Below are 23,339 nucleotides of genomic sequence, written 5' to 3' on the forward strand. Positions count from 1 at the left end.
AACAAGTTTTCTCAATCCCAATATTTTTCTTTTATACTCTTATCTTTTTTATAATTTTTGTGATTCCTTTTTTGTGATTACATAGCAAATATAATGTAGATAACATTTGATGATTTTATTATGGGATCAACTTTGATTTTAAAGGGGAATAATATTGTTGGAGCTCAAAAAGCCTTTCTTTTGTACGATAGGAATTTTGTGTAGCTGTAAGGTAAACTTTTTGAATGAAGCACGGCCATAACCTAGCTTATTCCGTTGAGTTTCGTTCGTACCAACACTCGTGCAGAAGCTAGGGATACATGGTCTGATCTGAAGTCTTCGGTTTTTACCAAAAGGGAGGTGAAGTCCAACATTTAATATTCATTTTAATTGTTAACATTTTTTTTTAATGAGTTTTCTCTTTTTCGTGATGAGTAAATAAAAGTGTGCCTACCATTTAACCAACTCGATCTTTTTTGCAATAAATGCGAAAAAAGTTGATTAGATTTATTATAAAGGATCTACATTTTTAAGTAATTTTCATGAGGTTTTGTTTTTGATGTTAATTTTTAGAATAAGAACAAAGATCTTATTGAACAGATACAGTATACTGATTAAATGAACATCTGATTCATTTGTTCTTTGTTTAAAACGAACGTTAATTTTTCTTGCGTTTTAATTTTTTATTTTAAACGTACGATTTTCAAACATTATTCTGTCAATTATTTGAGTTCATCCGTTTATAATTATTTCTCACCTCATTTTATTCGAATGGTTCGTGAAATTGTTCACCTTCAAGCAGGTCAATGTGGAAACCAAATTGGTGCTAAGTTTTGGGAAGTTATCTCAGACGAACACGGTATCGATCCAACAGGTTCCTTCCACGGAGATAGTGATCTTCAATTAGAAAGAATCAATGTATACTATAACGAAGCCACTGGTGGTAAATATGTCCCACGTGCTGTCCTTGTTGATCTTGAACCAGGTACTATGGATGCCGTACGTGCTGGTCAATATGGTCAATTATTCCGCCCAGATAACTTCGTTTTCGGTCAATCCGGTGCTGGTAACAACTGGGCTAAAGGTTATTACACTGAAGGTCAAGAACTTGCTGAATCAATTCTTGATGTTGTTCGTAAAGAAGCTGAATCTTGTGATGCCCTCCAAGGTTTCCAGCTTGTTCACTCTCTTGGAGGTGGTACCGGCTCAGGTCTTGGTACACTTCTTCTTAACAAGCTCCGTGAAGAATATCCTGATCGTATTCTTTCCACATATTCCATTGTTCCATCACCAAAGGTTTCTGACACTGTTGTCGAACCATATAACTGCACACTTTCTGTTCACCAACTTGTCGAATCTGCTGATGAAGTTTTCTGCATTGATAACGAAGCACTTTATGACATTTGCTTCCGTACCTTAAAGCTCACCACCCCCACATATGGTGATCTTAACCATCTTGTATCAATGGTTATGTCCGGTACAACATGCTCATTAAGATTCCCAGGTCAACTTAACTCTGATCTTCGTAAGCTTGCAGTTAACCTTGTTCCATTCCCACGTCTTCACTTCTTCATCGTAGGCTTCGCTCCACTCACCTCCCGTGGCTCACAACAATATCGCGCATTAACAGTACCCGAACTTACATCACAATTATTCGACAACAAGAACATGATGGCTGCCTGCGACCCACGCCGTGGTGTCTACTTAACTGTTTCCGCACATTTCCGTGGAAGAATGTCATCCAAAGAAGTCGATGAGCAAATGCTTAACATCCAAGCGCGTAACACGTCGTACTTCGTCGAATGGATTCCAAACAATGTGAAGAGCTCCATCTGCGATATCCCACCACGCGGTCTTAAGATGGCAGCAACATTCATCGGCAACACAACAGCATTCAGAGAATTGTTCACACGCGTCGACTCACAGTTCCAAAAGATGTACGCACGAAGGGCTTTCATCCATTGGTACGTCAACGAAGGGCTCGAAACAGTCGAATTCGATGAAGCAAGATCGAACATGACCGACTTAATCCAAGAATACGAAATGTACGAAACAGTTGGTATTGATGAAGTAGGAGAAGAAGAGGAAGAAGGCGAAGGCGATGAAGAAGCAATGGATGCATAAATAATTAAAAATTCTATTTAATAAAGGTAAAAATTTAAATATTATATTCATATCTGAGCTGAATCTTTTTAAAATGAAATTGTAATAGTAAAATAATAAATGAATGTTCATTAACAATTTACATAATTAGATAGAAAAATGATCAAATTATGATAAAATTATTATTTTTATTTAGAATTTGAGGGGCTTGAAGAGCCATGACATTTTGCCATTAAGATATTTCTGACGGAGAACCTTGGATGCAGCTTGAAGTTCAGCCTTCTTTTGTTGTGCGTCTTCCATGGATTTAATAACTTGATCCGCTTTAACCTTGTTCCAGAAGTCATCGTCTTTCATTGTATGACGTGTAAGAAGGAGATGATTGAAGTTAACTGTCTTGACAAATGTTTTAATTTGTGTGCGTTTTACAAGAGTCTTTTGTGGCATATCTTTTGTAAGTTTCTTTGGTGATTTTTCAATACCTAAAACAACAGCATGTGGATATTTACGTGTTTCTGTTGGTTCTGGATATGCTTGTAAAACAATAGCCTTTTTTCCAGCATGGCGACCATTAAGAAGGATAACAAAACGTCCTGGTTGAAGAAGAGTCTTCTGTGAAGACATTTACTAAAGAAAGGCCATAACCGTTTATATGTAAGAACGTTTAAACCCGATAATATTAACGTTCTCTTCACTAACCGTCTGGTGAAAACGACCGATATTAGAAATGAAAACGTTTATTTGAAAAGACCAGCCAAATTCTTTCAAAACAAAAATTTGTATTGTGTGGGGAAGTTTTCCAAGTAAAAAAGTGGTATCGAAGTAAAAATTTTGGATGTCATCCAAAAAGAACAAAATTGTAATGCTTGGTGATAGTGGTGTTGGAAAAACATCACTTGTTAAAAGGTGGATTAATAACACATATAAAGGAGATCAACTACCAACAATTGGTGCAGCTTATACACAAAATATTGTAAATATTAACAATGAAAGCTACAAAATTCAAGTATGGGATACTGCAGGAGAAGAAAAATATAGGTCAATGGCCCCAATTTATTGCCAAGGCGCTTTTGGAGCTATGATTGTTTTTGATTTTCTTGTTAAAGAATCATTTGACAGTATAAATTCATGGGTGTCATGTCTTGATAATACAGGCGGAAATATACCAATTGTAATTTGCGGGAATAAGGTAGATTTACTTGAAGATGAAACAAAATTAATTGAAACATGCCAAAAATTAAATGAGATGGGATATACATTTTTTGCAACAAGTGCTTCCACAGGTACTCATGTTGAGGAAGCATTCATGGAATTAATCAGACGTGCAATTGAATTCCGCAAACAAGAGTCTGAAACAGAAACAGTGGTACAAGACATACAGCAGCCTCCAGAAGAGAAAGGTGGATGCTGCTAAGGAAAGAATGTATACAAAAGCGGTTTTGATCGTCCTGAACTTTTTGAATACTTAAAATTAACAATTTAATAAACTTATAAGAAATACTCATTTATTTAATCTTCTATATACATTTCCAAGATAGCTATAAGTAACATCCAAAGGACACCCAACCCAAAGAAAAATAAGTGCCATATCTTTTCACAACAATTAATTATTGATTTTTGAGAAAGCATCTCTGTCCATTCATGGCAAGCAACAAACAAGAAAGTCCCTGCTGAAAAGGAAGCAATGAGCCCTAGCGCAAGATATCCACTATGACTCCCAAGAAAATGTGCAGCAATGATTCCAATTGGAGAACAAAGAGAATATAAACAAACTAATACCCAAAATATAATTTTTGATGGATTATCCTTAAGTAATATGAGTGAAAGAGAAAATGCTTCTACAGGCTTATGGCCAACAATTGCACAAAAAATTGCAATCAATGATGAACGCTTTGTCATAATACCTAAAGCAATTCCTTCGACTATAGAATGTATAGCCATTATAACATATAACGAAATTGTTGCGCCTGCCATTTTCTTGAATGTCTTTTTTAACTCTTTCGATATGTTTGAATCTTCATCAGATTCATCTTCTTCACAATTGTCTTCGCTAAATAAATTTTTTTTCTGGTTCATATTTAATGCTTTATTTCTTAATGCTCTGGCATCATGCTCAGAAAATGAGAAAAATTCTACAATTGTAAGAAGAAAAAATGATATTATTGTAACAGCTGGTGCAACAGGATATCGAATATAATTAAGCTTACCAAATTCTTCAAACGCATCATTTAATAAATGAGTAAGACCCGCTCCTAAAAACACTCCACATGCCATTGATTCAAGTCTTACAACCCATTTTACTGTGACAAATAATAATGGACCTGCATTTCCTATAATTGTAGCCACTAAAATAACAACAGTAAAAATTATTTTTAAGGAATTATTTTCCATATGTTTGAAGTGGAAGGTGTTTAATTTTTTTAAATGACCATTCAAGTTTTCAATTTTCAAATAGGTTTCAATTTTATATGTAAAAAATGAGTCTCATAAAATCTAGACTTTTAAGAAATTTATTGTTTCAATCATTATCCTTTGCTATCAAATTAAACAAGTTTACACTTCACATCACAATGTTTTGTTGTTGTTCATATTTTTATAAGAAAATAGAGTTTTTAGAAGAATTATTATGTACGCCCGATTAAAAGTGGTGTAACTTTTGGATATTAATTTTTTGGTTTAAATTTTCGAATCGATTAAAAGTGACGTTTAAAAAAGAGTAAAAACTTTTTAACATTTCATAAATATTTTTAAAAAGGTTAAAAATAAATAAAATATGAGTAATACATATTATTAAATTAACTTATTCCACATGGAAAGGATCAAATCGAGCTTATAAAAATGAAATTTTAAAGTTCATTACGAACTTTTAAGAATGAAGAAATATTGAAACAAAATCTTTTGGTTTTAAAAATAATTTCACAATATCTGCATATCCTTTTTTATCTGCACAAGCAAGGGCCTTATAAAATATTTTACATAATTTCCAAATATTATTTTAAAATATCGAATTATTAAAATAAATATTAAATAAAACAGATAAATATTCTTAGCATTAATATCAATTCCTTCTTGTTCAAGAAGTAATTTAACTATTTCTGTATGACCTTTATCAGATGCAAATATAAGTGCTGTATGAAACATTTAAAATAATTTCCAAATCTTTTTTTAATATATAAAATTATTAAAATAAATATCAAATAAAAAAAATAAATATTCTTAGCATCAATATCAATTCCTTCTTGTTCAAGAAGTAATTTAACTATTTCTATATGACCATTTTCAGATGCTCTCATAAGTGCTGTTTCAAATAATTTAAATAATTTCCAAATATTATTTTAAAATATCGAATTATTAAAATAAATTTTAAATAAAACAGATAAATATCTTTGGCATTAATATCAATTCTTTTTTGTTCAAGAATTAATTTGACGATTTCTACAGAACCATTTTCAGATGCCAAAATAAGTGTTGTTTTAAATATTATAAATAATTTCTAAATATTATTTAAAAATCCAAAATTATTAAAATAAATCCAACATAAAACATATCAATATCTTTAACACTTATATCAATATCTCTTTGTTCGAGAAGGAATTTAACCATATCTATTTCCCCATTTTTAATTGCCTTAATAAAAATTGATTCAAATACTTCAAAAAAAATCCAAATTGTATTTATATTCATCAAATTATTAATATAAATACGGATTAAAATAAATATATATCTTTTTCATTAATATTAATTCCTTTTTGTTTAAGGATTAATTTCATCATTTTAATATTTTTTGCGGTATAAAACAATATGTTCCTAATTAAAATAGACAATCTCCATATAAAATTTTCAAACTATAAATTGTTATTAAAAATATCAAATAAAACGAATATATATCTTTAGCATTGATATCAATTCCTTTTTTCTCAAGAAGTAGTTTTGCTATTTTTACATTACCATTTGAAGCTGCATACATTAATGCTGTTTCAAATAATTTAAATAATTTCCAAATATTTTTTCGTAATATAAAGATATTAAAACAATTTTTAATGAAAAAATACAAACATCTTTAGCATTAATATCAATTCCTTCTTGTTCAAGAAGTAACTTAACGATTTCAATGTGATTATTATGTGAACACAACATAAGTGGAGTTATAAAAATTAAATATAAATTCTAAATATTTATATTCCAACAAATTACTTGAAAAAGCATTATATAAAACAAATAATAATTTTTTTCATTAACATTAAGACCCTTTTTCTCAAGTAAATATCTAATAAATTCAATATTTCCTGATTCTAAAGATAAAAAAAACAAATTTTTCGGATATGTCTTACCAGCAAGAAAATAATTTACAAAGAATATATTTCCATTTCTTGCAGCTTCATTAATAATAAAGATATCTACTTCAATTCCTTCATTTTCCAAAAATGAAAAGATTTCATAATTATCATATTTTATACAATTAATTACTAAGTAAGTTAAATTCTTAACTTCTTTTATTTTATTTTCATAAAGATAATAAAAAATATCATTTCGATGAAATTCAATCGCTGTTTCATATGAATCTTCCATTAATGCATGATTTTGTTCACATAAATGAATGATCTCTAAATTCCCCCCGGCAATTGCATATTTACCTGTGTTATCTATATTTGCGCCATTCATAAGTAAATATTTAAAACATTTAACTGCAGAAAAAAATGCCGCATAATCAATTAACGTAATATTTCTTTGATTAATAAATGAACATCTTTCATAAAGTGATGGCGCAATTCTTTGATTAAAATTAAAATCATTTTGTGTTGATATTTCTTGAAGTTTTTCGATTTCATCATTTCGAATTATTTTTGCAATTTCATTTGGATTATGACCTTCTTTTATATGTTTCTTATGAAGTTCCCAATCATCTTTTTTAACTTCTTGGATAAGGTCCTGATAAATATAATTATTTCCATTGTGTTTTATTTTATTTATTGTTTTGTCAGATAGATGTTGTGCAAAATAAAGTGATTTTTTTCTTTTAATTATAGTTTGATCAATCAAATTTTGTTCATTCATCTTCTGTAGAATGTAATCAGATTCGCGCGTATTAGACGAAAGAACAAATTGCGTGAATACATGAAGAATTCTATCAGTACTTTGATCAAACATTTCTTCTTCTTTTTTTTCAATAAGCATTAAATAATTAAAAATTAAGAAAGTATCTTTATTTTGAGAAATGAAAGATGCAAAAATCAATCGACACATAATAAAGTGCCATGAAAATGGGAAACTTTTAATAAATAACTTCATTGTTGATTCAATTGCCTTCTGAACATTGTATTTATCTATTGAGAAAATAATCTTCTCAAGTAACAGTAATTTATTAATATATTCTCTATATGTAACTAAATCCTGGTTTATCTCTAAATCAAAATTCTGTTTTAAATACGTTTCCATTTCTTGGCTTGAAACTATCCCCATATGGAAACTTAATAATTAAATTATGGCATAACCGCTTATATTGAGACCTTTTTTTTGAACCACATATTTGAGATTTTGATTAATAAATGTCTGCTCAATTTATCATATAGTCAACTAATTTAATAAAATTATACTTTTTCTTGAATATTAAATTTAAATTACTTTAATGCTCATTAAAAATTTGACATTCACATTTCATGTAAATTATAAATTTAAAGAAAAACAATTTAAAAATACTAAACCCAACAATATTTTAAACGAAAAGTATTTTTTACATATAAGTGGTTTGAAATTTACAAAAAAATGTTTTAATCATCACTTGAATCCTCCTCTTCAATGGAATTATTTTTCGTTTTTTTACTTTTATCGTTATTGTCACTTTTTTCGCTATCATCACTTTTTTCGATATTGTCACTTTTCACAATAGTGACTAAGGGGCCCCTTCTTGGTAAATATTTGCGTTCTTCTTGTTTTTCTTTTTCCTCTTTGATTGCATCACGAATAATATTAAAACAACAAGAAAAGAAAAATGTGATAGGTGAGAGTGCTATAAACACAATGACTGTTATTCTTAATTGATAACGATAACATTGTTCACAATTCGATTTGATCAATGCGCTAAGCGTTTCATTAATTACGCTTTCATTCGCTTCTTTATCAGAGAAGCCAAATTGATTGAAAAACCAATTGTAGGCTTTGATATCTTTAGTAACATTTTTGATAATTTCCAAAGCATTCTTGTGGTAGGAGTCGTACTTAGATGGAACAACATATTTTAGCGCCTCATAAGAAAAATTACAACTGAGTACATGAAAAATCAATGTTATTATCAAAAGTAGACTTACAGCTGATTTGCAACATAACCCAATTTTACTTTTGGGTTTGTGTTCACCAACATAAAACCCAATCATAATTAAAATAAAAAATAAAATAATACATGAATTTGAACAAAGTTCATAAATGACAAAATTCCGTTCGCCTGACCCAACTGCATCAAGAAAAATTCTGTCTACTTTTGCAAAAAAACAAATTTCTGTACCAAATGTAATAAAAATAAAAATCCCAATAAAAATGATTATGAAAATAAGACTTACCCCAAAGCAATCTATTCCCTCTTCTGCAGAAGCTGTTGAATCAGATGGGTCATCCACAAGCTCTATTTCAAGGTTGTTTTCCATCCGAATGCTAATAGCAGTTAATTGAACGCATTGAAAAACGTGCTTAAAAAGTTTGTGAAAATTGTGAGGTCGATTCCGATATCGTTCAAAAAATTCTCGATAGAGGTCATTGAAAAAAAATATCTGATTTCATAATTTTCCTTTCGCTTCGTCAAACCAAATATTTTTAACAAATATTTTTGTACCTTTCCTGATACAATGTTTCCTTAGAAAATCGTTTCCAAGTTTTTAAAAAGATTATCACTCATATATATACATGTAAAGATAAAATTTTTTACCTGTAAAGTCTTTTCATCATAAAAGCTATGAAAATCTGGGATTGGAAATCCATGTTCTCTTAAAAAGTAAAGCCAAAAAATGTTTGAGTGGAGAAATTTCTCAAATTTCGCATATATTTCATTTTGTTTTTCCTTACATGTTTTCTTTTAGGCTATTCATTGATTTCCCTGCAGTTATTCATATTATTCTTTAACTTTGAAATTTACACATTTCCTGATTATATTATCATTTAATAACAGAATATGATAACAGTACAAATCCTTTAGTCATATGGTTCCCATGTTATAGGGTTATAACCAGTTTTCCTTTGAGGTGTTCGTGCATGTAATGGTGGCTCAAGAAGGCGATTTTGAGGCTGCTTTCTTTGTGGTGTCATAGGCTGTTGTACGCGAAGCGAATGAGGCTCAATAAACTGGTGTTTTGTTTCCCAATATTGATCAAATACAACAAATTTGTTTGCTTGTGGAAGGTATTCTGATAATCCAAAATGCTTTTTCATGAACGAAAAACATAGTGCAGATGGTCTATCAATCGGAATTTGTGACATTTCAAGGCCTTGATCTGAAAGCATTCTATCAATTAATTTTCGGCCAAAACCTTTCCTCTGTTGCGATGGATAAGTGAAAAAATCAAGAAGGCAAAGCGTTTCTGTTTCATGTTGTTGGCCAACTCTATCCCAAAGAAAAAGATGTCGATATCCAACTTTCACAAATCCAAGAACTTCACCTAGTTCTTGGTTTACTAAAATATAAAGAGTATTGTCACCTCCTGTAAAAGTACTAAATGTTGTTATTATGTGAGATAGCCCTTGCGCTTTTGATGAAGCTATACCAATATCATTAATTAATGAAACAAGGTCTGCATTTGGCTTCTTACACATTTCTGGCTTTAAAATAGCAATTCCATCTTCACCAACATTAAGATAACGGATTCCTTTGTGCTTCATTTCAATCCTGTATTCACAACGGAAATAGCACTTTTTAAAAAAAATGCATTGAAATTTTTAACATTGGGTGTGAAATAAAAAGGACGTTAATTTTGATTAACGTCCTCCTCCAAAATGGATATCATTCTGATTTGCGCAATTATTTCAACAATATTCCCTTACCTATTTTATTCCTGGATATACATGTTTACAGATTCATTGCCAAAGTGGCTTACACAGGCTAAATTCATCAAAATTTCTCAAACTTTAAAAATAATTGAAGTTTTGTGCTCTTTCCCCACACTAAGAAAAGCTGGAATTAATTACCAAGGAATTTTCTTTGGAATACCATTAATTTTTGTTGGTCAATATCTAAATGAACTTGTTTACACAGCTTTAGGTGATGTAGGTGTTTATTATGGTGTTGAGATGAAGGTACTTAAGCCAAGAAGGTTGCCTGGATTTCCTTTTTCAATGGGTGATCCACAATATAAAGGATCTCTTCTAACAATTATAGGCGGATTCTTTTGTTTTAATACAACAAGAGATCTCATGGCTATTTGTATAGCATGGGTATTTTCATATTTTTATATTATTTGTATTGAAAACACTAATAGGAAAGTAAAAATCAAAAATTAAAATAAACACTATAGTGCTGTATTTTATGGTATCATTCTTATTCGTGTCTTTTTCCATTAATTTGGGAAATGGAAAACTTTATAATAAAATTTTTAAACGTCTTTTCAATTTAAAACAGATGAAACTTAGAAACGCTAATTTTCTACATGATGAAACACTTATAATATGTACTAGCACAAATTTAGTTATTTTAAAACCTCCTTTGTATGAACCAATACTTTCAATTCCTGGAGGACCTTTTTTATTCAGTACTGCATTTCAAAATTTTATTGCAACAGTTGCTATGACCAACAATGTTCCACATACTCCTATGTATCTTCTTTTATATAATCTTAGCAATGGGGCATTTCTACGTTCAATTGAATTTCCAACTCGAATTCTTATGATTTCATCAACTCAAACACATTTTTTTGTAGCACTTAAAGGAACGATTATATGCTATGATATCAAAACATTGCAAAAAATCACGACATTAGAAAATGCAAGTTCAAAAGGTATATTTGCAGCATCGCAGAACTACATAGTTTATCCCGACGAATCCAATATAGGATTTGTTAACATTATAGCTACTTCTGATTTCCAAGTAAAACATCATATCAAAGTCCACAACAATGAAATTACAAAATTATCAATTTCCAATGATCAACCAATTCTTCTTTCAGCTAGTAAAAAAGGTACTTTAGTAAGAGCGGCAAGTTGTGAAACTGGAGAAACTATAACAGAATATCGAAGAGGTTTCATAAATAACGAAATTGTCGAGATGGCACAAAATGGAAAACTTTGTTGTGTTTGCTCATTGTCAACAATACACATATATACTGCTGATAACCAACATTTTAACGTGAGTTGTTCATCAACACCTATTTGCTGTATGATTCTACAAGATAATGTTTATGTGGTAACACAATCAGGAAGTTTAACTGTTTATGCATTGTCTGATGATACTAAGTCAATCGAAATAGTTTCTAATATAGAATTCAAATAAATTTGTGCATGTTATTAATAAATATTATGTTTAATGGAAATGTTTTACAAACATATTTGAAACCAATATAAGATCTTTCACTTGAAAAACATATTTTATAAAATATTATGATGCTTTTAAAGAGAAAATAACGAGTAATGTATATGTGATAAAAATATAAATGATTTAAGTACTTAAATCAATTTTTGAATAATTCTGTCTTCCATTCACATAAATAAGGAGAACGTTAAAAATTCAGGATTTATCATTTCAGCAAATACAATTAAAATAAATTCTTGAAAACAAAAGAATTTCAAAATCTTAGTAATTTGCTAATGAATTATGTAAAAATATAAAATTTATATTTATTAAAAATTATAAAGTTTTAAGTTTTTCCACCGCACTCTTTTGATATAAACCACAGAAAATTGTGATTCATTATGCACGAAGAAAGAAAAATTAAAAACCTTCAAAACAAAGAAACAAACATGAAATTTCTTATGACACTTGAAGAAACAATGTTTAATTTAACTGAAAAAAACATAGAATTAACAATTGATCAAACAATGAAATTATTTGATTCAAATTATCCTTATACATATAATCTTATTATATGTAATTTGAGTTTCTTTGCATTTTGTTCTCAAAGAATAAAATTGATACATATTTAAATTATTTAAAAGCTATTCACACAAAAGAGCATGAACTCAAACAAAATATTCGTTCGTTAATAATAAAGATGTAACATTAATTGATTATGCAGCATTTTATGGATCAATTAATTGCTTTAAATATTTACTTATGAATGGCGCAAATACAGATAAAACATGTAAATATGCAATTGCAGGTGGAAACATTGAAATTGTTCATTTATGTGAACAAAATCATTCATCATTTAAAGGTGCATATGAAACAGCAATTGAATTTCATCGAAATGATATCTTTAAATATATTTATGAAAATAAATTAGAAGAATTGGATGAAAATATCAGATAAATACGAGAAATGCAAATACATACCAAAAAATATCTATGATTTGGGATGCTTATGTATTCGCAGTGGGATTTATGATATTTTATCGGTTTTAGAAGAAAAGTTCATAAACATTGGTGAATTTCTTATCAAAGAAGCTGCAAAAATTGGAAATTTATATCTTGTAAAACATTTTAATCAAAAACATCAAAATTTAGAAAATATTTTTGTTGCATCTTCAGAATCAGGAAATATTGAACTAATAAAATATATTTTAGAATCAAGTCAAGAAAAAATTGAGATTAATATTAAAGATATTTCCATATTTTATTTCATATTTCAAAATAATATTTGCTAATTTTTCAATTCATTTGATGATACAGCACTTAGTGTTGCAGCTGAAAAAGGTTACATAGAAATTGTTAAATTATTGCTTGAACAAAAAGGAATCGATATTAATGCTAAAGGATTTTATTTTTTTAAAATAGCATTTGCTTTATGAGATTTTTGTTTCATAACATTATTTAAAATTTGTTTTATACATTTCAAACAGCACTTATCAAGGCAGCTGAAAAAGGTCATGCAGAAATTGTTAAATTGCTTCTTAAACAAAATGGAATCGATATTAATGCTGAAGATATTAATTTTTTTTTGTTTGAAATTTATTAGAAAAACTTTGGATTTTAAAATAATATTTGGAAATTATTTCAAATATTTAATACAGCTTTGAAGGTAGCATCAGATAATAATCATCAAGAAATAGCAAAATTACTTCTTGAACAAAAAGAAATTAGTATAAACAACAAAGATATTAATTTGTTTCAATCTTTGTTCAATTTAATGATTTCAAGATTCAAAATATTATTTTAAGATCATTCAAATTATTTAAAACTGCGCTGATGGATGCAGTTAAAAGAGGTAACATTGAAATAGTGAAATTACTTATTAAACAAAAAGGAATTAATATCAACGCAAAAAATATTTTTTTGTTTTACTTGATGTTGATTATATAATTTTAATATTACAAAATAATATTTGGAAATTACTCAAATTATTTAAAACTGCACTTATAATAGCATCCATAAAAGGTCATACAGAAATAGTGAAATTACTTCTTGAAAAAAATGGTATTAATGTTAATGTAAAAGATTTTTATATCTTTTTTTGTGGATTTTTTCCTATAATTTAATATACAAAATTAATACTTGATGATTATTCACAGCATTTCAAACACCACTGACAATTGCAGCTGTTGAAGGTCATATAGAAATTGTTAAATTACTTCTTAAACATAAAGGAGTTAAAATTAATTCTAAAGATTCATTTATTTTGTTACATGCATGTTTATTTGAGTTTTTTAATATTTTAATATAATATTCAATAATTAATTTGCATATTTAGAACAGCTTTTATGAATGTAGCTAAAGGAAAACATATTGAAATAGCTAAGTTACTTCTTGAGCAAAAAGAAACTGATATAAATGCAAAAGATATTATTTAATTAAATAATTTATTATTTTAAAATAATATTTGGAAAATGTTCAAAATATTTAATACGCACTTATGGAAGCATCTAAAAATGGTTATCCAGAAATGGTTAAATTTCTATTAGAACAAAAAGGAATTGATATCAATGTACAGAATTTTAATATATTTTTTATAATATTTATTAAAATAATATAGAATTTCAAAATATTATTTGGAATTTTTTTAAGAGTATATTGGACAGCTCTTATGTTAGCATCAAAAAAGGGTCGAACAAATATGGTTAAAATACTTTTAGAGCAAAACGGAATTGATGCAAATATAAAAAATTTTTGTACATTCGATTTAATATTTGTTTAAATAATTTAAAATAGAAAAATAATATTTGGAAAATGTTTAAATTATTTGAAACAGCACTTATGATTGCAACCAAAAATGAAAATACAGAAATAATTAAGTTGCTTACTCAATAAAAATTAAAGAAGATTCAAAACGCAATGTTCATCATCAAAATAGATTTGATAGAAAAAACTTAAAAATAAAAACATTTGTAAAAATATGTTTTCATTTTTTTATTTAAAAAAAAATTTCAGTTTAAACACATAGTTCATGAACTATGAAATATCATTTATTACAAATAAAGTTCATAATAATTGACTTTATGAAATTATATGATGACGGTTTTGAAATGATATAAACGATTATTTTCTTTTCAAATCATCTTTCATCGTTTTTGTATTTTTCGACGGTTATTATCAATTATCACTTCACTTATTTTTATGTCAAGAGAAATCCATACAGATGATGCCCCACCAGCAATTGGACACTATGTTCAAGCTCGTGTAGTCAAGGATACTCTTTACACATCCGGAATTGTTGGTCAAGATCCAAAGGGAGGACCAACACCAGAAGATGTTGCCGGACAAACAAAGATTGCTCTTCAAAACCTCGATGCTATTTTAAAGGCTGCTAATTTCACAAAGCATGATATTGTTCGTTGCGATGTTTATATTGCAAACATGGATGATTTCAAGGCATTCGATAATGCTTACATTGAATACTTCGGCGACTACAAGCCATGCAGGTGCACTGTTCAAGCTGCAAAACTCTGTGATCCATTCAAGGTCGAAATGGAAGTAATTGCAGTTTTATCAAACTAAACCTAGTTTTATCAATTTTTTTCTTTTTAGTGCATTTGTGAGTTAACATCAATTTTTTGTTTTCATTAAAAAATAAGCTTGAAAATGAAAAAAAAAGATCTTTCAATTTCTTCGAACTTCCAAATTTTATAGCAGATGTAATTACATAATTAAACTAAAACGAACGCCATCGTAGCTCAATCGGCTAGAGCATAAGACTCTTAATCTTGGGGTTGCGGGTTCGAGTCCCGCCGGTGGCTTTTTTTGTTTTATTTTGCCAATTTTTTAATAATTCTTATAATGATTTAAATTGTTAAAATAGACTCAGCTCAACTTTAATATTACATTTATATACAAACCAAATTTATTTAAAATTATAAATTGATTAATTCTGCGCGTTACTAACTTTTGATCCCTTTAATAGCATTGTTTGTATTTGTGGAATTGTCCAAAAGTTATAAGCAGTATTTTGAAATCTGTACAGAATTGAAACTCTATTCGAAATGGGAATTCTTTTCTCCCAGTTAATCAGTCCATCGATCATCGAAGGTGAGTCATCAACAGGCATTAAGTTAAGTTCGGCCTGCATATTTGGTACGCAAGGGAGCCATTGCTCAAACCTTGTCGAAACGATTTGAATGTATTCTTTATATTCGCCACCTGCTCCACAAGATTTTGTTAATTTATTAATTTTTTTAATAATTTGTGGCGATTGTAAAACAGCTAAATGTGACAACTGTGGATGTGTGATTGCAGTTATTATACAATTAGTTGCATCAAAGTTACCTAAGTCATTTAAATGGTTTGCAATATCAGTGATGATGTTAACCGCTGAAGTCGTATCGTTGGCGGTTAAAACGGTTTCCATCGTAAGATCAATTAAACGTTTTCCAAAATCAAGAAACTCAACAAGTGTTGGAGTTTGATGGGAGGCCTTTTTCTCACTAAGCGCGACAAAGAACTCACGTGAGTGAATGGCCTTAAATGCGTTGTGGAACAATATAGAGATTTGACGTGCAACTTCGAGGGGATCTAAATCAATCATTTTCAATGTTGGTTTGAAAATAACTTGTGAGTTTTGAATTCGAGGTTCACACGTCGGAGGACCTAATAGCCCTTGTTTGGTGCCGTAATGGAGTGTTGGAAGAGATGCAAGAACAGTTTTTGCAAATCTTTCGACCGACGAATACTTAGATGGATTGTCTACAATACGCTTCATGAGCTCGCCAATTGCTTTTAGCGTTTTATTTCCAATGAAAAGCCCGTGGAAGTTGGTCCATTTCCTGATAAGATTTACAACTCGAACACGAACTGACGATTGCATAATGAGAATCTTTTCCTTCTGTTCTTTGTCAGTGGGTTTGAGAAGGTGACAGTCAAATAGAGCTATGAGATGTTCGAGAAAGTGACTTGAAGATGTGATTGAATGAATTGAGAGGAAAAATCTGTGAAGCTCATCATCACTAACATCAAGAACATCAGAAGTCACTAAGAGAACAACAATTCGACGAAGTGTGGCAGTTTTGAGATTTTTGAAAATATAAGGCTCAGATGAAAAAGTGGAATTAATAGTGGGATCAAGAAGCTCTACCCAAATTTGTGATGGGTCTTCTTTATAAGAAGAAGCAAAGAAATCTTCTTCGAGATTTTCTTCAATAAATTGAAGATGTGTTTCTGGTGGAATTCCCCATGGATCTTCACGTGGAAGAACTCCAAGGGAAACGAGAATGGAAAGATCAGTTTTATCCCATGGTTGATCTATGATTTGGAAATTATGACCAGATTCGTTCCGAAGAACATTGGCTGTTCGATGCATTCCAATCGCAATCAGATGTTGATATATGAGTTCGAGAATGTTGAAACGATTGACATGTTCGAGGACTGTTACAGAATCTGTAAAAATAACATCAGAAAACGAATAACCACCTGTCCAAGGTAAAACTCTCTCGCGAAGGTCAAGAATTTGTGGGTTTTCGGAAATGAGTTGGTTAAACCATTTGCTTTTTTCTTCTAAAGTCACTTCTTGTGTTTCATTGCCTTCCATCTTGTTTTTGGCGGTTTGTAATTCATATTTTTGAATGAAATTTAAAGAAGAGACCGTTAATATCGGAAAAAATGAAAATGCCGAATTTTTATGAGTCATCATTCTATACAAGTGTATTTAATGAGGAAACTATGAAAAGAGAAAGTCAACTCTTCTCTCTTTATCTAAATTCAAAATTTAATCTCTATATCTTCAAACTGTCAGTCAACGATCCTTCTTATAAAATTTCATTTAAATAAAAATTTATATATACTAAAAAAATTCTAAATAACAACCTCATGAAATACTTCATAACGTTATTAGACACCGAAATATTTATATTTTGGAAAATTAACCCAGTAATTGAAAAAGTGATACTTTTTGTGAGAATAAATTTAACCGATCAAAGTACAATGAAAGCAATCCCAACGGTCGAACTTTTTACAAAATTAAAACAAAGCATGCACCTTTGTACTTAAATCTTTATCATATATATGTACCAAATATTGCCTTAAAAATCCTTGAATTAAGCTTTATTTCTGTCCGCTAAAAAATTTGGCATTAATCTGTAAAATATAAAAATTATATACTATTTTTGATTGATATCATTAACCTACAAAATTTTTCATTGAATATAATGAATATCTTCAAAAGCAAAAATTTTCTATTTGTATGACTCAATCCACTTAAAACATTTTTTAAATTTAATTTACTCAATAGCTTTGTTTTCTCTTTATAAAAAGTTAACAGCAACAAAAATCTATTTTGAAGATAGCATTTTATAAGAAAAGAAAAAAAGAAAATCATGAAACGGTTATGACGGTTTGGCTGTCCTTTTTTGGAATGGTTTGCAAGAACAATAGAGTTCCAAATGATCACCTTCGTAAAGACTGGTTCCGTCGCATTAAGTTCTATTTCGATGATCCAGCCAGAAAGAAGAGGCGTCAAATTGCTAGAGCAATTCGTGCTAAGAAGATTGCTCCACGTCCAGTAGAAGGTCCACTTCGCCCACTTGTTCATTGCCCAACAGTACGTTACAACCGCAAAGTAAGGCTTGGTCGTGGTTTCACAGTTGAAGAAGTCAAAGCTGCCGGATTTGAACCATCACGTGCCAGATTCATGGGCATTGCAATGGACAAATTCCGTGTTCACACAAAGGATGAAATCAAACAAGCAAACATTGAACGTCTTAAGGCTTATAAAGCTAAGATGGTTCGCGTTCATACAAAGACCGAGAAATTACCAGCTGGTGAATCCATTCCATCTCTTTTCGCTCTTCCAAAGGCTGAACAGAAGGTCACATGGAGAGTTATCAAGGATGAAGAAAAGAAAGCACAATTATTTAAGACTAAGCAAGATGCACATAAAGCATGGAGAGCTTCAATCAAGGCTAAAGAAGCAGCCAAGCACAAGAAATAAAAACAAACGTTTGATATCAAATATTAATGTTTTCATTCATTAATGAATTGAAAAAATATGATAAATAAAAAGATGTTTGTGGCTGTCGGCCCAAGGAAGAACGATCACCATGGTTCTTAGACCACATGGATATTTGGTAAAAAGATTTTGAACTTCTACACGGTGCAGTTGTTCGTGGTGTACATTACCAAATTGACAAAACCGTTGTTTTTGAGAGAGGTTTTGTGCGGCCATGGGGCACCCTAATGTATTTAAACGAAATCCTATTCAAATTATAAATTAACCACTTGAAGGTTAATAAATAATTAAATTTAATATTGATATTCTCATTATTTTGAACAGTTAACTGTTGATAAGTACTTATGCAAAATATTATGATGAAAGATCCATGATTGTTTCTGATTTTGATCAATATATGATATACATTCTGAACAATATCAGATGGGTGTGTAGCTCAGTGGTAGAGCGCTACATTTGCATTGTAGAGGCCTGGGGTTCGATCCCCCACACATCCATTTTTTTCACAGCTAATACACCCAGCTATAATTTTTTTTAGAATAATATTATGTGAAAACAATTTAAAAAATAATTTGATTCACCATTAGTATTCATAAAAAGGAATATACAACAAATATGGGATTTTGATTTTGTTTTCAGTCGTAAGCGAAATCTTCCAAAAAATGAACCCTTCCTTCATAAAATCAAGCTAAATTTTTTTAATGTTACAGAGGTACCTTAATATGATTTTGCGTGTTTTAAAAAGGAAAATTTATTGGTTTTTTTGAAATTCTCAAAATATTGATATATTTGTGATAAATTTGAATATTTTGGTTTATTTATGATTAGACAAGAAGCTATAAAGCGGTAATAAGATTTCTATTAATCGTACACCAGAAACAATTGCAGTGACATCCGATATAACAACATGAAGACGCCAAAATTCATTTCTCATCAGCGATTTGGTTTGTGTATAAACGAACAAAGAAAAAATTCAAGTGTTTACTTCACCTGCAATAACGTCTTCACTGTTTCCATCATTGTTTTAGCGCATTCTGCTTGCGACTTTGCCATTATTCCTCTTCTTAAGTTTATGAGAGTCCAACCACTGAACTGGTCCTTTGACAACGAGAACCACATCATTGCGTTTGCTTGTCTGCTGTACTTGTAAGGGCACCTAATGAATTCGCACGATCCATTCAAGAACACGTGCATCATTTGGTTTTCTTTTGTTGCCTTTGTTGCCTTTGCTTCCAATTCATTATCGAAAGGCTTTTCTCCGTACACCAAAAACAGGATGTGCGTTATGTCCCAATCCATTTCATTTAGTGACGTCAAATTGATACCACTTCCGACGTGTTCCATTCTTGAATGATTTAAAGGCTTTGGATTATTTTGATCGCAAACTTTGATCAGCTTGAAATTAGAGTCAAATAAATGCGCGCTTAATGCATGCTTCTTCAAGTTTGGCGCCGCAACTGTTAAAATATTAATATCTCCGCCTGGAACTATTGACGATAATGAATGTGGTACATATAATGGAAATTGATATTTAGGTTCTTTGATATCAGATTTCTTCCGTAAGTTTTGATAAATCATCGGTATAAGAGAGGAAGGATTTTGCGCTGTAATTTGGGTATCGCGTCGTGGTAAGTTATATGATAATGGTGAAAAACCAATTTGATTACCTTTGATTGTAGCTTCACATACAACATAGATGTTAGAAACTTCATCAACTTCAAACGAGATTTGTCCTGCTGGACGTAAGTCTTGAAGTTGCGCTGTATTAAGTGAATATTTGTTGTTCCGTTTAAATTTCCCTGGTTCCTCATTTGAATACCATATCGTTAGGGTGCCCTTGTTGAAGAACTTTTTGAGAGGAGTAAAAGTGTTCGTGGAAATAAGAAACATCAACGACTTGCAGCCTAATGCATTAAGATATTTGGGATCAATACGGATACATTGAGACATGGATGATGTTGAGCAACATACATTTTTGCCAGAATGCCAACATCCATCAATAAATCGATTTGATGAACATACAAATTCATATTGACCTGCTGCATCAAACATTACAACCGCTGAAAGATCATAGCCAAAACGATATGGAACAATACCTTTGACTGAATTGCCATAATGATCATAAGGAGCACGAATTCGAAGTGCTGGATCTGGATCAAATGTAACATAAACAGGATTTTGGAATTCTTTGTTTGGAAGTGGCATGGGTGGAATAGGTTTGACAGTAATAGAAACAGATATTGTAAGTGTACTTGGTTTGGTTTTATCTTTGGCTTCGCTCTTAAGAATAAGTACAGGAATCTCAATAGGACGATTGAGACGTAATTCTGAAAAGTTGGGGTCAAAAGTACAGACACCCATTTTTTGATCTTGTAAAAGTCCATCTTGTTCATCAAAAAGTTCAAGTTCAAGACGTGTTCCTCTAACACCATTAAAACGCATTTCGCTTGAGTTCCAGACTGGATTGAAATCTGTAATAACTTTTGTTTGTCCCATAAAACTTCTGATAGGTCCTAATTGATATACCTTAACGTAAGCATCAATTCTGGGAGAAGGTATTGTGTTTGCAATAGGTAAGTTGTGACCAGAGATAATCTTAACGGAAAAAGATCGATTTGTCTCTTGATAAGATGCAGACATTTTTGTAAAAAGTGTCAATTTCACATTTTCACTTAACATGTCGGTGTATAGAAAACGGTTTAAACGGTTTGGCTTGGCCTTTTCGAATGTCCAAGTTCGCCCAGCGTAACTATACATTCCGTGGCAAAACACTCGACGACCTCAAGGCCATGGAACTTCCAGAATTTGTCAAGCTTCTTTCAGCACCACGCAGGCGTTATATCTCACGCTGTTTCGGAGTTAAACATCTTCACCTTATCACTAAACTTAAAAAGGCTCGTGAAGCTGTTAAGGGCCCAGGAGAAAAGCCACCTGTTGTTAAGACACACTTAAGATCAATGGTTGTTCTTCCAGAATTTGTTGATAACATAATCGGTATCTACAACGGCAAAGAATTTGTCGAAGTTCAAATCAAACCAGAAATGATTGGCCATGTTCTTGCTGATTTCGCAATGAGCAAGAAGATTGTTAAACACAGCAAAGCTGGTGTTGGTGCAACTCGTAGCTCATCTGCAACATCTTTGAAGTAAAGAAAGCAAATGCCCATAATTATTTTTCTTTTATTATTTTCAATGTTTCATATATGAATGATTCATAAATTTAAAAAAAAATTGTTTTTTAATTTTCCAAAATAATTAGGTTTGTAGTCATTCCTCACTTAAGTATAAAAATACCATTTTAGTATGAATTTATATTTGAAGATGTTGAGAGTTTTTTTAGTAAAAGAAAACGATCAATTAAAATTTGAATATGAACGATTATTATCGATACAAATGTCTTTTTAGCAACCTTCTTAATGGACAGGGATTTACCAAAGCAAACAGCCTTTCTTGAAAATTTTGCTATCCAAGAAGAAGTTGGAAAAGGTTCCTTTGCAACTGTTTGTTCTGCAATACACAATAGAAGTGGAAAAAAAGTTGCAGTAAAAATTGTTGATAAATCCTCACTTAAAACAGAGCAAGCCCAGAATCGTTTTGTTCGAGAGATCACTATGATGAAGCAAATGGACCATCCATTTATTACCAAATTGTATGATATATATGAAACAGATACAGCATATAATCTAGTCATGGAATATGTTGATAATGGCACTATGCTTGATCTTATTCGCTCCAAGAACCATCTTAACGAATCACTAGCACGTCGTTATTTCTCTCAATTAATTTCTGTTTTAGATTACCTTCATAATGAACGGCATATTTGTCATCGAGATCTCAAGCCTGAAAACATTATGTTAGATTCCAACAATAATATTCGTTTAATAGATTTTGGTTTAAGTAATTTCTTTACAGTTCAATCTCCACTTCTTCAAACAGCATGTGGATCTCCAGCTTACGCGGCTCCAGAGATGCTTAAGCGTAACAAATATACCAAAGCAGCCGACATATGGAGTGCCGGTGTTTTACTTTTCACAATGGTTACAGGTAAATTACCATTTTATGACAAAGACATGAAAGTTATGTTGCGCAAAATCATTTCTGAGCAGCCTACCTTCCCAGAGACCATATCCTTTAACTGTCAGCAACTGATACGACAAATGTTATTAAAATTACCACAAGATCGGATTAAACTTTCGATGATAAAAGAGCATCCGTGGATTGAGGAGAGCGAATATAAAGAGCTTTTTAAGTACAAGTTCTCAATCGACAAAAGATTCACACAAGGATTCAGTGGCGACATGATCATAACTGAAGAAGATCTTGACTTGAACATTGTCGAGGAATTAAACAAGCTTGGATTTAATACATCGAGTTTGTGCGCGGCTTTAAATAATGGCGAATATGACGAAATGATTTCTATTTATAGAATGATGAAAAGAGAAAAAGAGAAAGAAGAATTGCATAAGCTAATGAAAGGAATCGATGATAGACAGCAGCAAGCACCTGTTATTAACCATTCGCAAATGAGAGGCGGAGCAAGAAGCTTTATGCCTATGACAAGAAACGAAAGAGCAAACCAAACGCAAGGTACGCCCTTGCACCCAATGATAAGAAAATAAAAAATAGAAACGAACGTTAAATTATCGTCATAGAAAAGTGACATGAATAACGAACTGAAAAGTGAACTGTTGCTTTCAAAAATTGACAGATTATCGGAATTCCGATAAGTTGGGTTTCCAAGTCAAAACCGCCTGCAG

At 30.7% G+C, this 23,339-nt stretch overlaps 11 protein-coding genes across 11 annotated transcripts; 6 read left to right on the forward strand and 5 right to left on the reverse strand.

Annotated features, from left to right (window-relative positions):
• Window positions 1-750: 750 nt before the first annotated feature.
• Window positions 751-2,103, forward strand: GO595_009905 (beta-tubulin; the record flags this gene model as incomplete). Its single annotated transcript, XM_067923642.1, has 1 exon — window positions 751-2,103. One exon carries the CDS (start codon window positions 751-753, stop codon window positions 2,101-2,103), a length of 1,353 nt encoding a protein of 450 aa, XP_067769854.1.
• Window positions 2,104-2,274: 171 nt separating this feature from the next.
• GO595_009906 (ribosomal protein L27e) lies at window positions 2,275-2,706 on the reverse strand (the record flags this gene model as incomplete). The annotated part of the gene is made up of 1 exon (XM_067923643.1): window positions 2,275-2,706. One exon carries the CDS (start codon window positions 2,704-2,706, stop codon window positions 2,275-2,277), a length of 432 nt encoding a protein of 143 aa, XP_067769855.1.
• Window positions 2,707-2,917: 211 nt separating this feature from the next.
• GO595_009907 (Ras-related protein Rab-22A) lies at window positions 2,918-3,496 on the forward strand (the record flags this gene model as incomplete). Its single annotated transcript, XM_067923645.1, has 1 exon — window positions 2,918-3,496. The coding sequence occupies one exon, from the start codon at window positions 2,918-2,920 to the stop codon at window positions 3,494-3,496; it is 579 nt and encodes a 192-aa protein (XP_067769856.1).
• Window positions 3,497-3,591: 95 nt separating this feature from the next.
• Window positions 3,592-4,473, reverse strand: GO595_009908 (ZIP Zinc transporter family protein; the record flags this gene model as incomplete). Its single annotated transcript, XM_067923646.1, has 1 exon — window positions 3,592-4,473. The coding sequence occupies one exon, from the start codon at window positions 4,471-4,473 to the stop codon at window positions 3,592-3,594; it is 882 nt and encodes a 293-aa protein (XP_067769857.1).
• Window positions 4,474-9,261: 4,788 nt separating this feature from the next.
• On the reverse strand, window positions 9,262-9,945 carry GO595_009909 (alpha-tubulin N-acetyltransferase-like; the record flags this gene model as incomplete). The annotated part of the gene is made up of 1 exon (XM_067923647.1): window positions 9,262-9,945. One exon carries the CDS (start codon window positions 9,943-9,945, stop codon window positions 9,262-9,264), a length of 684 nt encoding a protein of 227 aa, XP_067769858.1.
• A 4,818-nt stretch (window positions 9,946-14,763) lies between these two features.
• Window positions 14,764-15,144, forward strand: GO595_009910 (RidA family protein; the record flags this gene model as incomplete). Its single annotated transcript, XM_067923648.1, has 1 exon — window positions 14,764-15,144. One exon carries the CDS (start codon window positions 14,764-14,766, stop codon window positions 15,142-15,144), a length of 381 nt encoding a protein of 126 aa, XP_067769859.1.
• A 364-nt stretch (window positions 15,145-15,508) lies between these two features.
• GO595_009911 (RasGEF domain containing protein) lies at window positions 15,509-17,167 on the reverse strand (the record flags this gene model as incomplete). Its single annotated transcript, XM_067923649.1, has 1 exon — window positions 15,509-17,167. The coding sequence occupies one exon, from the start codon at window positions 17,165-17,167 to the stop codon at window positions 15,509-15,511; it is 1,659 nt and encodes a 552-aa protein (XP_067769860.1).
• Window positions 17,168-17,989: 822 nt separating this feature from the next.
• Window positions 17,990-18,565, forward strand: GO595_009912 (ribosomal protein L13e; the record flags this gene model as incomplete). Its single annotated transcript, XM_067923650.1, has 1 exon — window positions 17,990-18,565. The coding sequence occupies one exon, from the start codon at window positions 17,990-17,992 to the stop codon at window positions 18,563-18,565; it is 576 nt and encodes a 191-aa protein (XP_067769861.1).
• Window positions 18,566-19,564: 999 nt separating this feature from the next.
• GO595_009913 (C2 domain containing protein) lies at window positions 19,565-21,223 on the reverse strand (the record flags this gene model as incomplete). Its single annotated transcript, XM_067923651.1, has 1 exon — window positions 19,565-21,223. The coding sequence occupies one exon, from the start codon at window positions 21,221-21,223 to the stop codon at window positions 19,565-19,567; it is 1,659 nt and encodes a 552-aa protein (XP_067769862.1).
• An 86-nt stretch (window positions 21,224-21,309) lies between these two features.
• GO595_009914 (ribosomal protein S19) lies at window positions 21,310-21,732 on the forward strand (the record flags this gene model as incomplete). The annotated part of the gene is made up of 1 exon (XM_067923652.1): window positions 21,310-21,732. The coding sequence occupies one exon, from the start codon at window positions 21,310-21,312 to the stop codon at window positions 21,730-21,732; it is 423 nt and encodes a 140-aa protein (XP_067769863.1).
• Window positions 21,733-21,998: 266 nt separating this feature from the next.
• On the forward strand, window positions 21,999-23,201 carry GO595_009915 (CAMK family protein kinase; the record flags this gene model as incomplete). The annotated part of the gene is made up of 1 exon (XM_067923653.1): window positions 21,999-23,201. The coding sequence occupies one exon, from the start codon at window positions 21,999-22,001 to the stop codon at window positions 23,199-23,201; it is 1,203 nt and encodes a 400-aa protein (XP_067769864.1).
• Window positions 23,202-23,339: the final 138 nt, after the last annotated feature.

Source organism: Histomonas meleagridis, assembly GCF_020186115.1.
Source record: "Histomonas meleagridis strain 2922-C6/04-10x chromosome Unknown scaffold_143, whole genome shotgun sequence".
NCBI classification, from domain to species: domain Eukaryota; phylum Parabasalia; order Tritrichomonadida; family Dientamoebidae; genus Histomonas; species Histomonas meleagridis.